At 42.7% G+C, this 14,368-nt stretch overlaps 1 protein-coding gene across 1 annotated transcript in view; it reads left to right on the top strand.

Moving 5' to 3' along the window:
* Marchf4 (membrane associated ring-CH-type finger 4) overlaps positions 1-5,234 on the top strand; it is a 103,486-nt gene extending 98,252 nt beyond the window's left edge. Inside the window, exon 4 of the mRNA XM_010611953.2 lies at positions 3,437-5,234. Within this exon, the coding sequence (XP_010610255.1) occupies positions 3,437-3,804 (368 nt within the window). The 3' untranslated portion in view covers positions 3,805-5,234. The remainder of the gene's footprint in view (positions 1-3,436) is intronic.
* The last annotated feature ends 9,134 nt before the right edge of the window (positions 5,235-14,368 follow it).

Here is a 14,368-nt window from a genome sequence, read left to right as displayed (position 1 = left end):
ATCAAATGGATACCCTGTAAGTCAGTAACTATACCACTTCCAAAATCTGGATTTAAACATCCTACCCTCTGTCCATAATCCCCTAATCTTTATAGTTCATTGACTCCAGCCTCAGGAAGACCTCCTGGCTTTGGTCCATCACTCTGTCATCCAAAAGGTAGAGGAGACTAAGAGAGAACCTACCTTGTCTACTTTTCCTTATACATTTTGTGTCCTCAGTTCCTTTCTCCCTCACACAGATTCCATGGTCCAATGTGATAACCACTCCCTTGCAAACTGACATACTTGTCTGCTGGCCCAGAAAAAGAGTTTAAACTTGTTACATACAACCTTCTTCTTATTCCACACATGCACTTGAGCAAGCAGTGGAAAGTGTAGAAAGAAACTACACAACCAACAACTGGACTATTCAGTTTTATGGCCACAAAACTCAGAAGGGCACTCAACAAAATCAGATAATTCCACTACATTCTATGAATACAATCTTACTTTCAAAAATAATTATTTCTCCCTTCTCCACAAATGTCAACAGATCCCCCCCTCATCCCCTCCACTTAGCTAGTGACTTCATGGAAGACAACAATGCACTATGATAAGAACTATTGGTTTTCCCATTTATCACACTGTCTACACTCTCTTGACACATACTTCTCCAGACTTCTGCATTTCCCCATTTGCTGGTTCTGTCTCTGCTGCATGGAGTGCTTCTTCACTGCCTCCTTTGTTGGCTCTCCATCCACCAAACCTCTAAACCTCAGAAGCCCAGAGCTCTGTCACTGGCCAGCTTCTATCCCCAAGGCAATTCAGGTATTCCCTAACTTCAAATTCTACCAGTCTCTGTTTGTTTTATGCTATTACAACACAATAAGCAAGACTAGGTAATTCATTTAAAACAGATTTATATCAGTTCTGGAGTCTGGAAAGACTCCACAGTTCCTGAGCTCAGGAAGTTGAGGATCATCAGATGGGGGATTTCTTGCTACATCCTTATATGACAAAGGGTGGTGAAAGTCAAGAGTGGACCAACTCTGTCACGCTGCTTTATAACATCACACAATCCTATTTGTGAGGAAAGAGCTATCCCTAAGTGTTCTTATTAGAGGGAAGTGGGGGCAGATCTGATGGCAAGAGGAGTATTAGGGGATACAACAACAGAAAAAGGAGATTGGAATGGTACAAGAAAAAGAAGCAAATATAGGCAACTTTTAGAAGTTGAAAAAGGCCAGGAAACAAATTTTACCTCAAAGGTTCCAAGAATAACCACCCCTGATGATCCCTTCACTTTAGCCCAGTGACTGATCTCCAGAACTGTAAGAGAATACATTGGTGTTATTTTAGGTCACTAAATGTGTAGTCATTTGTTACAGCAGCCATAGCAAACTTATACAGTCACTGGCACCACACCACCCACCCTAGTGCCATCCTTATCTCAACAAATGGCACTGTTACTGGGTAGCCTCCTTCTACAAATAAATCGCTAAATAGGTTCTTTCTCTCTCAAAGAATTGAACAAGACAAGCAAAAATGGTGACAAAGTTTGAGTGAAGGGTAAGGGAGAAACTGGCTCTGTGGAGTGAACTTGGGCCAAACAAAAGAGAAAAGAAAATAAAAATCAAAATAAAACAAAAGTATACCTTGGGAGGCACAGGGTGAGCTACTCTGAGTAAAGCCAGAGTGGTGAACTCTTCATGGCACCTGTGTCCTTTCATCCCATTTACACCTCATAGGTTCTCTTGAGGAGTCTACATACAAGGTCTTGAGAATTATTTGTGAATGTCCTGGAATTTGATCATGCTTACTCCCCCAACAGCCTTGCCACTCCATGCCTTCCTGCCTCAGCACCCCTACTTATTAAGTTGCTCAACCCAAAAGCCATAGAGTTTCCCAGTTTTCTCTTTGCTCACACCTCACCTATTAGCAAACTATCAGCTATACCTCCAGCATTCATGCTGCTGCCACAATGTCTCGCTTTCTCCTCTGGTACAACCCCAGTCTATGACACTGCTGTTTCCAAAGTCGATTATCGCATCACTTCCTACTTAGTTTTCCCCTTATCCTTTTTCTTTTCTTTTTTTTTTCCAGTCATAGGGATCGAACATAGGACCTTCTCACAGAGATACATGCCCAACCTCTTTATAAACTTGTTAAAAAATTTCTGTAGAGGTTCGTCTCAAATTTGTGATTCACCTGACTCTGCCTCCCAGATATGGGTATGCTCCACTGTGCCCAGCTTCCCCTCACTCTGGTGCCCATCGGAGCTAGAGAAGCTCAGAACTTCCTGCAAGATAAATCAGATTGCATCATCATTCCCTCTGATAAAACCCTTCAATGGATTCCCACTACTGTCAGTATAAAATACAAATTCCTTGTCGTGGACTATGTGGCCTGGTAATAGATTGAACCCTGTCTACTTTAACTCCCTGCACTTCCCCACCATTCCCTGGAGTGGGCGTGCTGGCCTTCATTTTGATCCAGTCTCATTCCTTTCCCAACTCCCAGCTTTTGCACTTGTATTTCCTATCAATCATTAATGTGCTACTGGTCTTTGCATGGGTGCCTCCTTCTTTCTCATCATTTAAGTCTCAACTTAAACACTGCCTCCTCCAGAGGCCTTTCCCACCACCCCTGCAAAACAAGACCCTCAATGCCAGTAGGCAGTGGCCATTTCACTCTACTTTTTTTCTTTACAGCCTTTGGCAGTGCCTGCAATGATCTAGTTATCTTGTCCATGCATCTGTTGTGTCTGTCCACTTGAATTAGGCACTCTGGGGACAACACTCTGCCTGTCTCCATCACTGCTGTATAACATGCCTGGCACACAGTGGGGACACAACTAATAGTCAGTTGCCTTGTTGCCTGGTTTGGTTTCCTTCTACTCTACCTCTGTCTCAGCCAGTATAATTGCACTCTTTCCCAGGGATGTTTGTATTTCAATAGCATTGGGTTATCTGTACAAAGACCTAGCCAGTAGAATTTTAGACATCATTTGGCAGGTGTGAAATGACCACAGGGTTTCTTTTATGTTGTTTTTAGCAGACAATTCATTCAATATCTGTTAAATACTGGGTGTCATGGATATGTAATACAGAGAAGAAAAAAATATTTATATTACACCTCAATAGAATGATTTGGATTGTGTCAGGTCAAGACGGGGGTGAATGGAGTAGAGACTTGGTAGGCAAAAGCACTGCATGTAGGTGCCCAGTATTTTATAGGCAAGGCATAGGAGGCCCCACCACTTTCTCTACACTGAAGACTTGCTGAGCCCAGGGATAGAGGGATAGATATCAAATGACTCAGAGCTGGTAGATTTGAAGAGCACAAATGAAACCAATAATTGTCTATTTGTAAACAAAGGGAGACCATCACTTTCTCCTTGCAGTGACTTGTCTTCTTGGGCTTAGCCTTTGTTTTTTTCCTGTCCCCACTACCTCAGGTCTCATCATCCACGAGGGACCTTCTGTGTACCGCATCTTTAAAAGGTGGCAGGCTGTCAACCAGCAGTGGAAAGTGCTGAACTATGACAAGGCAAAAGACCTGGAAGAACAGAAGTCAGGAGGCAGGACAAACCTTCGGACCTCCTCATCCACCCAGGCCAATATCCCTTCCTCAGAAGAGGAGGCAGCTGGTACCCCTGTCCCCGAGGAAGGCCCCACTCGGGCTGCCAGCCACTCCTCAGATCCTCTGTCCCATCACCACTGTGCTTACACCATCCTGCACATCCTGAGTCACTTGAGAGCTCAAGAACAGCGGAGTCCCCAGGGCAGCAGCCGAGAACTTGTCATGAGAGTCACCACGGTGTGACAGGAAAGACGTGCAGAAAGGCGGAAAGTGTGCAGAGAGGCTGGCCCAGGAGTGGCCAGGGAGCAGGTATGGGGAGGCAAGGCAGCACCTGAGCCAGAGCAGACAGCAAGCACACAGTGGTGGGCCTCAAAAGGAGCTGGGGCAGGGTGGAGCTGGAGGCTGGCATCTGGAGCCATTGATGGTTTCCAGTCAGTCAATACCATTCTACAGTGACAAAAACCAGTTCAAACTCAGCAACAATGGGCCAGACAGATGGAACTGAACCTAGCAAAACAACGGCCCAGGTGCACCCATGTAAGCAAGACTCCCAGGAGAAGAGGCTCCTGGAGGGCAAAGCCAGTACAACAGGTGGTGGTCCCTGTGGGTGCATGGGCAGCAGAGAGAATAAGAAGCAACCAAGGGAAACAACATTTGGAGCCTGCTCCTTGCAAACTTGCATCTGTTTTTCTTTCTCCCTGGGTGGTGTTCCTGGGCAGTCAAGGGAGGGTTGGACAAACTTGGGCTGGTAGGGAAGACTTACAGGCTGTGGGACTCCTGGGGCTCTGGGCTCAACTGAGAGGCAGAATTCGGTGACTCAAATGGATTTAGGGATCATGGGGTGGTTGATGACAGGAAGGAGGTGCTGGTGTAAGCAACCAACCAGAGGAGGGGTGTGTTTCCTCCCATCAGAACCTCCCCAGCTAGAACTCCCAGGTTCAGGTGGGCTCAAAGAAGCCATGGGTTTGGAGATGGATGTCTTTCTGTGCCCTTGTTTCTTTATTTGACAGTGATTTGGCTCAAAGGATGTTTACAGGACACACACACATACACACACGCATCCCTGGAGAAAAGTATGGCTTTCCGGTGGCTGTTTATCTGAAGCACAGTACTGCTTCTGTGGCCTCAGCCTTCAGAATTGTCAGTCCCGGAGTAACTTTCCCAACTACTCAGACCCACCCATGGCCAAGACAATTCAATGCCATGCCCCTTCAACCTTGGCTCAGACACATACCCAGACCTCCACACAGGGCCCCTCCGCTGCCAATCCCTGGGTCTTCCAGGAGGACTGCTGCAGTGTTGGTGGAAGTTAGCCAGTGAGCCCCAAGGAGCGGAGACCAGTCTAAGTATTCCTCACTGCTTGGGACCCTTCAAAGAAGCAATTTGGTCACTGCTTAGTGCTATGTGCTCCTGGTCCTCCCTGTGCAGACAGGGAGGGCCAGGGGCCCTGGCAGGGAGCACTGTCTTTGGAGCCCACCTACTTGTTCCTGGAACCTTGCCAGGGAAGGCCACCGAGTGGTCACTTACAGTTTCTTGTTGTCATTGCACAGTGGCCGTGTCATTCTTGGGTATTAAAGGGACACTGTCAAGTACTTTTTTAAACTAGTTTTTAGGGTTTTTTAAAACTCTCTGTTGTTTGTAATATTCTCTTAAAAGCTTGAAAATAAAATGTCTTTCCCTACCATTAGTGTCTCTTTCCATACTGGAGTTTTCCCATACTCTTTCCTGTTCTGTTGCCCTTTTTCTCTGTTCTGTCTCCTCTACGCTTAGAGTATCTTTCTTAGCAAGAACTCAAGAGGATTTTCATTTCCCTTTGAGGGTATAGATGCTGTAGGGCAGACGGGGAAGCTCACTTTGTGTGTGTATCTGTGTATGGGGCATTTCACAGAAATTAAAAGAGACACTGTAGAGAATTAAGGAATCTCATTCCCTGGCCATTTTCCTTTGAGTATCAGAGAACATCCCCCAAGACAGGCCCCAGAAGAGAGCCTGGACAGGTCACAGGGAGCAGATCTCTCCTTTCTTCACCTTCACCTGGCCCTCCTTCCTTCAGGCTAACAGATGGTCAGGCAATACCATCAGCAGGATATGCACAGGCTTTGGAAGTGTCCTCCCCAAGGAAGTATATGCAAAAATGTAATAATTGGTGAGAGACCAGGAGACACAAGGAAAATATAAAACAAATGAAAACCAGCAACAACATACAGATAAACCACATTGAGAAAAGGTCTGCTTTTTCGCTGTGGTCTAGGAACGGGCCATTCAGTGTAATTAAATATCTATGGAAACTCTGGTTGTGTTCCAGGGACTGTCTAGTTTCAAAAAAAAAAAAAAAGTACTGGAATGCAACAAAATATGCAGATCATCAGATTGATAGTGACCATCATGGCATTTTCTCTGGTGATTCCTAGGACACTTCAGACTCTGTGGTTATTTGGGACCATTATCCTGAACATATCCTGAAGAAGAGACAATGAATGAAAAATATAGAACATTGGAGTTTGTGGGACTGGACAATACAGGTCCAAAAGAGCAAGATGTATCTCTCTTGTTTACTGATATATACTCAGAACTGTCAGTGTCACAGTAGGCGCTCAATAAATACTTTTGAATGAATAAGACACTCCCAGAAGAGTATAGGAGACTGTTCCTTCAGCATTAAGGAGACATGCTTCCTCTTCTTCCAACTTACACTCTGGCTATTGAGGACAACCACAGAGCAGAAAAAAAAAGTCAATTTTTCTACCCCATGGGATGGTCAATTCCTTGTGCCTTGGGAAATAGAGCTTGTGGGTACCATATGTGGGACAAGATACTAGCTAATACCTGAAGTTCTTATTGTGTGCAAAGCACGAAATTAAATACTTAATATGTATCAACTTGCTTAATATCCCCACAACCTGATTAAATAGATACCATTCCTACCTTTATTTTACAGACATGGGCACTGGAGCAGAGGATAAATCACCTGCTCATGGTCACTGGCCACAATTACTTCTTAGGCCATCTGACTTTGATCATAACCACATTTCCTCATGACACTGTACCAATTTAAGGAAAACCTGGGTTAGGCCAATGCAGAGAGGTCCTGTGACACAAATTATATGAAAGTTTTGAAGGTTGGAGAAACTATGGCTAAGTAAAAAATAAGTAAATATTTCTGTCCCCCATAGGAAAAAAAAACTGAGCTTATCTAAAAATCATATATTTGTATCTGGATAATATCCTGGTTGAATGGGAGCTTATACAGTAGAGTCTTGGCTGTATCTAGGAACTGGGGGATTTTGAAATTTAAAACACATTCTTATGGGCAAATAGCCAGATTTTATAATAGTTCACTGAAGCCTCTCCTTTTAGAAATAAAAGTAAAAATTATCCTATTTGGGGACTAGAATTTTTGCCCTGGTTCCAAGTAATTGGTGCAGAGTAGTAGACTCAGGATTCCAGTAATTGTTCAGACTTCACATATATGAGATAATGTCTGTCTCTGGGACAAACCAGATCTGTCACCATCCATCTTAAGGTACAAAAACTCCAAAATCATGGAATTTTTTCGTCTCTGTGAAGAAATGTACTGTTATTTCTTTGTTTTGTCCATTAGATCCACGTGCATAGCAGAGGATAGGGGTATCATATGGTTTGAAATAACCAATTCCTAAGAGTCCTGATGTGCTTTGTAAACAGAATTCATTATGTTGTGGAGGAGAGTGGATAGAGGAGGAACAAGAAACACATTCTGCATGATTCCTCATTGCTTCTCCTTACATGATCCTGCTTATCAATAATAAACAACCGAGGATAATTTTACCTGCAAGGGACTGATCCTACAGCAGAGATGCAATACCTCCTCCTCATTCCTCCTTCCCCTATTCTTACATTTGTTACACAAGAATATAGAATTCTCAGGATCTGCTTCTAATAATATTGTCCTTTCCCCAACTACCATGGCAAAATAGTAAAAGTAGCTAAACATACAATGCTTTCCATCTACCAAGCTCTGTCTCAAACCTTCTACCACATCCTAACTCATTTAATTCTCAAAATCAACTGCATGAGTCAGGAACTACCATTATTTCCACTTCTGGAAAAGTCTGGTCTGGGAAAAGTGAGGCACGGAGAGGGTAAGCCAATGCCCAAGATCCCTCAGCCATACATGGCAGCACTAGAACATACACCTCAGCAGTCTAGAGCCATATGCTGGGCTGTTAACCACTGCATCACAATGCCACTCAGAAAAGTTGAAAGGTATTTGAGAGATGTATCCTGATTCACAGGCAATAAGGGAAAAAAAAATAAGCCTTTCACAAGATGGATATAATCCAGGTGTCATCTACATCACATGCTGCTAAATGTCTGCTAAGGTCAGCTCCAATCTCTCTCTCATCCCTCATCTTACAGGAAGGTTGATCAGGATTTCTACAAATTTAGACCCTTAAAATGTGCCCAGTTTCACCCTGATCCAATATCCAGAATTTTCTGAACTCGGGGTTTCCATTATCTTGCATCAATTCCTTTATTTGGATCCTACATTTACCCAAATGTTGGACACAATGCCTACACCTTGATTCTCCCTCCCACCCTAAATATTACCATTTCACTGTATTTAACAGTTTTACTGGAATTTGAAGGTAACTTAAAGTTTATTCATATAAAAACAAGTGGTGAGAAAATGCTGTGGGGAAGGTTCTTGCCAGGTGGATATCTCAAATATAAATGAGATGTAACCACCTTCCAGGATTCCAATGACTGGTTAATAGACTCTAGGAGGAAGCTCAGCATTTTTTGTCAAAAGCTGTTCTTACAAAAGAGACTTCCTTTTACTAACTGTAAATAAGTAAGCTAATAACATTCCTTTCCTGGGAAATTTGCATTTTTAGAAGGAGATAATTCCGAAGCCAGAGGAGTCCCTCTGTGTAAGTGGTAGAACTTCAATCATCCCCAAGCAGGCGGAGAACTGAGTTGTATTCTCTTAGCCAGGAAGATTGAGGTCATGTCTGACTGAGTATCTGACACACAGATGCACATGGAGGATGAGCAGAGACGGTGAGTGACAAACACATTCTTTAACAGCTCTTCAGTATTCCTGGGAGAGCAAGACCCCCAGGCAATAGGTGGAGAGAGGTAAGAAGGCCTTCTGGACTCCATAATGCCACTTGGTTTGAGCAGCCTCATTGCCTAGGGGTTGGATTTGGGATATCTCAAGGAGTGACCTATTGAAGGGAACCTTCTGCACCCTCAAACACAGGTTGCTGAACCTCTTCCGAGAAAAAGTATAGAAATTCTGAAGCTGTCACTGTCCTGAGCATGCCAAGTCTATACCTGTCCAGAAAAATCATGGTTACATTATTATTAAGCCCTCATCCTTCCTTCAAAACCCTCCCAGCTGAGCATTATTTCATATCTCCCATCACTCTTCAAATCATTTCAGTGAACACCTGATGCTTTTGTCTACCTAGCACCCAGACACTCCCTTTCCCGTGGGAAACCCATCCTCTGTGGTTTTGGTAGGGCTGAACCCTTGCAACCACTCCAGTCATAGAAGTAGGACTGTGCTCCTTATTTGGATAATTACAATATCTTATTTCTTTGTCCTTAGAGACTAGTTCATTAATGGGCATATGACTAAAGCCAACCCAACTCCTTCCTAGGATTTATCCATCAGGGCTGTGGGGAAACACTGTTTCCCTCCACAAGAAATTTTGACTGGGATTTCTTGAGTCCAGGAAAATGGAAAGCCCTGTTTTCTACCACATGGAAAACACTCATCTTCAAACTAAACTCAAGTAGAAATATGCAGAGCAAATAACAGGAAAGAGACGGTTCTATCTCTCCTCAATCTCTCACAACTGACTTCCCAGGGCATAAGTCAATAAATTTCATTTTTGCCAGTCTGAACTGGATTTATATAACTTGCCACCAAAAGAATCTATTATGAATATAAAGATTTCCAAATATCTACAATGCTTCATGGTATGTTAGTTGGGGGACCAAAGAAATTGTGACAAGTTGCCTCCCTCTGCTATGAAGGAGAGACCTGAGCTTCTAAATGTGCAACTGGTGTTTTATATTAATTCTCTTCATCAATCTTCTCAAAGTTATCAAATAATTAGAGAAAGATAATACGCACAGGTATACACATACTTTTTTAAAAATATCTTTTATTTCAAAGTTGAGCCCAGCCTGGGCAACCTAGTGATTTAGTGAGACCCTGTCTCAAAACATAAATAAAATTTTTAAGAGGTCTGGGGATATAGATCAGTGCAAAGACTCTGTGCTCAATCCCCAGTACAAACCAAACCAAACCAAAATGAAATAACAAGAGTTCTTAAGATTATATAAAAGGAAAAGAAAAAGACCTAAGATTAAAAAGTAGACAGATCTATCTATGATCATAATTCTTGTTTAAGGGTTTAGGAAGAGACAGGATCCAATTAGGAGGTCACAGGACAGAAACCAGGATTCTGAGAAGAAGGTGAGAGGCAAAGCTGGGAGTGAGACTTCCACCCATTCATTAAAGCCCAAGGAGTTCTCCATTATGCCTGGTATTGATCATGGCATAGCCCTACACATTGGCACCAATCCATATTGTTTATTGAAGAATACAACCTATACAACAATATGCACAAGATCACATATTTATAGAATAACAAATTAAAAACCTACACCCACATTTTATACTTCAAAATGCTATAGGTAAGGGTTGGGGATTTATCTCAGTGGTTCCCCTACCTGCCTGACAAGGGCAAGGTCTCAAGTTCAATCCCCAGTACCAAAAATAAATAAATAAATAAAATGCTATAAGTAAGCCAGGTGTGATGGCACAGACTAATAATTCCAGCTCTCAGGAGGCTGAGGCAGGAGGATCACTGGTGATTGCGAGGCCAACCTGTGCCACATAGTGAGTTCAAGGCCAGTTTAAACTATTTAGTGAAACACTGTCAAAAATAAGTAAATGAAATTTAAAATTGAAAAAAATGCTATAGCTATATGTCACCTTACTATTACCAGTATTGTTATTATGACATTAAGTAAACCATGAGTTCCTGACTTTAGTAATAGGGATCCATAAAAGTCACCACAACTAGGTCAGAATCCTTTGTGAACGTAGACAATTAACAGTAGTTTTGGTTTTGGTTTCTTCATCTCTAAAATAATTGATTGTCTACCCTGGGTCTCTGTAATATCAGAAATAATTCCTATAGACTAGGTAGTGAATAAATGATTGCTATTATCTTTTTACTTTATCATTATCATAGAATTTAAAAAGGAAGATTAAATCAAAGCAAAAGTGGGAACCTGGCACCAATATTCTCATGGAAAATTTCATTCAGCTTCAAGTCACAGACACAGATCCCCACCTAGAAGGAGCTTCCACAGGTGTTTAGTTTTCTTTTATAATGAGGTGTCCAGAGTAAGTGGCAGCTGGCATTGTTCCAGCTGCTTGGTTCTGCCACTAGCAACCCAGGCTCTTCCTGTCTGTCTGCTCTGACATCTTTAGATGTTCATTTGTCACTTGTGGCTGTGACCTCATAGTCTCAAGTAGGTTACTATGGCTCAAAGCAGGTAAGAAAGGAGGGGTGGCCCACCCATTTTCCTCTTTTATTTCAGGAAAAGCTAGAGTTTTCCCAGAACCATGCTTTGATGCCTAGATGCTCCTATGTGTATCATTTTGGCCGGAAATATGTCACATAGCCACTATAGCTACAGGAAGGAGAGGGGAAAGCAATTATTTACCCTATTCAGTTCCTATTATGGAATACAGCAAGGAAAAACATATGAGATTGGATGATGGATAGGCCAGTTGGGGGCATCTTTCTCACATTGAGAGTAGAAGGACAAATCAGTGTACTGTATTTGATGGCCATTTGGTAGCATTCTATTAAATTTTAAATGCACATATTCTTCAACCCAGGAATCCCATTCCTTCAGAACTCTCCTAGAGAGATAGTAGCAGATGCTACATTTGCAATGATCTTGAGAAATAAGAGTGTCTTTCAACGTGGGGTAATGAAGCATGAGATACAGAGATCCTGGCACACCATCAGCATGTGAGATGTCACAGACCTGGAAAGGCCAACAAGGAAAGATCTCAAAGTTGCACTGTTAATTGAAAAGCATAACTCTAGGACAATATGTACAGGATCACATATCTGTAGAACAACAAATAAAGAGGACGCCTACCTTTTATGCTTCAGAATGCCATACTTAGCCCAGCATGGTGGCACACGCCTGCAATCCCATCATTCAGGGAGGCTGAGGAAAGAGATAGCAAGGTCTAGTTTAGCCAGAACAACGTAGTCACTTAGCAAGACCCTGCCTTGCAATAAAAAACATTTTTATAGGTCTGCTCACTGCAAAACCTTGGGTTCAATCCTGAGTATTGGGGGCCAGGAGCTATACTCCAAAAGATATGAAAATATTCCAAAATTGATTAAAGCTATTTATTTTAGGGAGAGGATGAAGGTGGGGAAAGGAGAACTTTCTCTGTTTGAGTTGTTTGCATTAACATTATAATAATAAAAGCATGAAATATTTGTGTAATGTTTTATATCATGTTACACATGTACAGTGGAAGAGTAAATGCAGTAACTATTAAAAATTATGATTAAGATCTTTTTAGGAAAGTTACCTTGTACTTTGAGGAAGTCCTTGCTCCTTTTTCCTGAGAACTTGCTTTGGAGGAGGAACTTTCCTGAAAGGTCTGGAGTAAAGAATCCCTGGGCTTCCAACTTTCTGAGGTAAGGAAAGTTTGTGAGCAAGAAAATTTGAAATTGGGAATTTATTTTCTGACCTCATGGACATTTGGAGTAGGAAAGAGGATCTCACATTGGATTACTTGAATGGTCTCTTCACCTTCAGTTAGGCCAGAAAACTTCCAGATCAGAGATTTTTTTAGAGCAACTGGAGATCTGGAATTTTTGCTGCCAGCACAACCTCAAAAGAGGAGCCTGCTTTGTGGAAAGGCACTGAGTGCACTTGCAGCCAGGCATCTTTGAGTGGCTGCCTGCTGGCATCACTCTGTCTGAGCCCAAAAGAATGCAGGCAAGGCTGGCAAACACAGATGCAGGACCATCCAGGCTACAGGCAGATGGGTCTCTTCCCTGTCTCTTCTCCCATCAAGTCTTCCTTAGGCTATGGTTTCCATCTAACAGCAGATGATGGAGCCAGGTGTGATGCCAGTGCCCTCACGCCATCCCCACTCCAGCCTACTGCCCGCAGGACCCCTGCCTGCCCCAGGACACATCAGCTGGAAACAGTCACTGAAGGCTCTGTTTGTCCAGCCAAATGCCAGAAGGCTCCCAGGCCCCAGGCCCCAGTCCTGGCCTCAGAGCCTGCCAGATGTGGCTTGGGAAAGTCAGTCAAGGAGATTGACAGTGCAGAGCTGCTGAAAACAAGCAAGGCAAAAGCTGCTTCTGAGCTGGAGGCAGATGGAGACCCTAGGGAATCAGGCAAAGTAAACACACAAACAGCAAGTAAATAAAGCCTTCTTCAGCTAAAACGACAAAAGAGGAAAGTAAATCAAGCAAAGTACCTTCTTTTTCTGCGTGTGGAATATTTCATAGCAGAAGTTCACACAACACCCCTTATCGCATCACCCTTCTGTGACCTTGTTTATGCAGACTCTCTGGCTGGAAGAGAAGGCCCTTCCTCTCCTCCTCATCCTCTTATATAAATCCTACAGATCCTTCACACCGCAATCCAAATGCCACATTCTATGGGCAGATATGTCTCATTCCTCCTCCCTCTCCCATCAGCCAGTTCGAACATATCTTCCTCTAGGTCAGGGGATGATGAACCTTTTAGAGACCAGTTCCCAAGCTGCAACCCCAAACCCACTTATTCTGAGTTTCTAATTTAGAAAAACAACTCATGCATTAACATCTTTTGTCTTAAAAGAAAGACAAATATCATGCATGCCACAGGTTTGCCATAACTGCTCTAGGCCCTCATTTCATTTTGTTTGGGTCATTTTGGTAGAAGTCATTCCATTCTCACTGAGAAAGTACTTACCTGAATGTTAATCCTACTGACATGCCTAAGAATGCATCAAAGGCAGGGATTCTGGTTCATTAGTCTATTTTCAGTACCTAACATATATTTGAGGGCAATGAAAACTGATAAATTAATAAATAGGTAAACTATGCATCCATTTCATACACGTTTATGGTGCACCTCAATATGTTAGCAACTGTACTGCATAGCGATGTTAACAAGATGAATAAGGTAGAAAACTTGGTGTCATGGGGTCTACAGTCTGAGAGATGGAGCTAGTCATTAAACAGATTATCACAAGAAGCGGCTCTTGGTGCTATCATGCAAGTGTGTACCAGGGAGAGGGAACAGTGTGGAGAAAAGGTTCAGTTTTACCAAAGGGAGGGAAGTCTTTAAGAATAAGTGATGATAACTTAGGACTTTAGTTCAGGTTCATGAAAATCAGATGCAAAGACAGATGCTATGGATTGAATGTGTCCTCCAAAATTCATAGGCTAGAAATTAGTCACCAGAGCAGTGGTATTGTGAATGAGCCTAATTGAGGTCCTGGGGTACCACCTGCATGAGTAGACTAATCTGTTTTAGTGTGAGTGAGTTCCTTACAGAAGAAAAAGCATGGCATTACACCCTTCCCACCCTGCCCTCTCCACTATATGATACCTTCTTCCATGTGTGACTTAGAAAAGAGGCCCACACCACATGCTGGTGACTTGATCTTGAACTTTCCAGCTTCAAGAGCTGTGAGAAAATAAATTTCTATTTTCTATAAATTAGTCTGCGGTATTCCATTGTAGCAGCATAAAATGGACACAAG

The sequence above is a fragment of the Fukomys damarensis genome, unplaced genomic scaffold, assembly GCF_012274545.1.
Source record: "Fukomys damarensis isolate Sample0158 unplaced genomic scaffold, DMR_v1.0_HiC HiC_scaffold_16, whole genome shotgun sequence".
NCBI lineage: Eukaryota > Metazoa > Chordata > Mammalia > Rodentia > Bathyergidae > Fukomys > Fukomys damarensis.
Note: the sequence above shows the minus strand (reverse complement) of the source record. Positions and strands in the feature narration are given on the sequence as shown.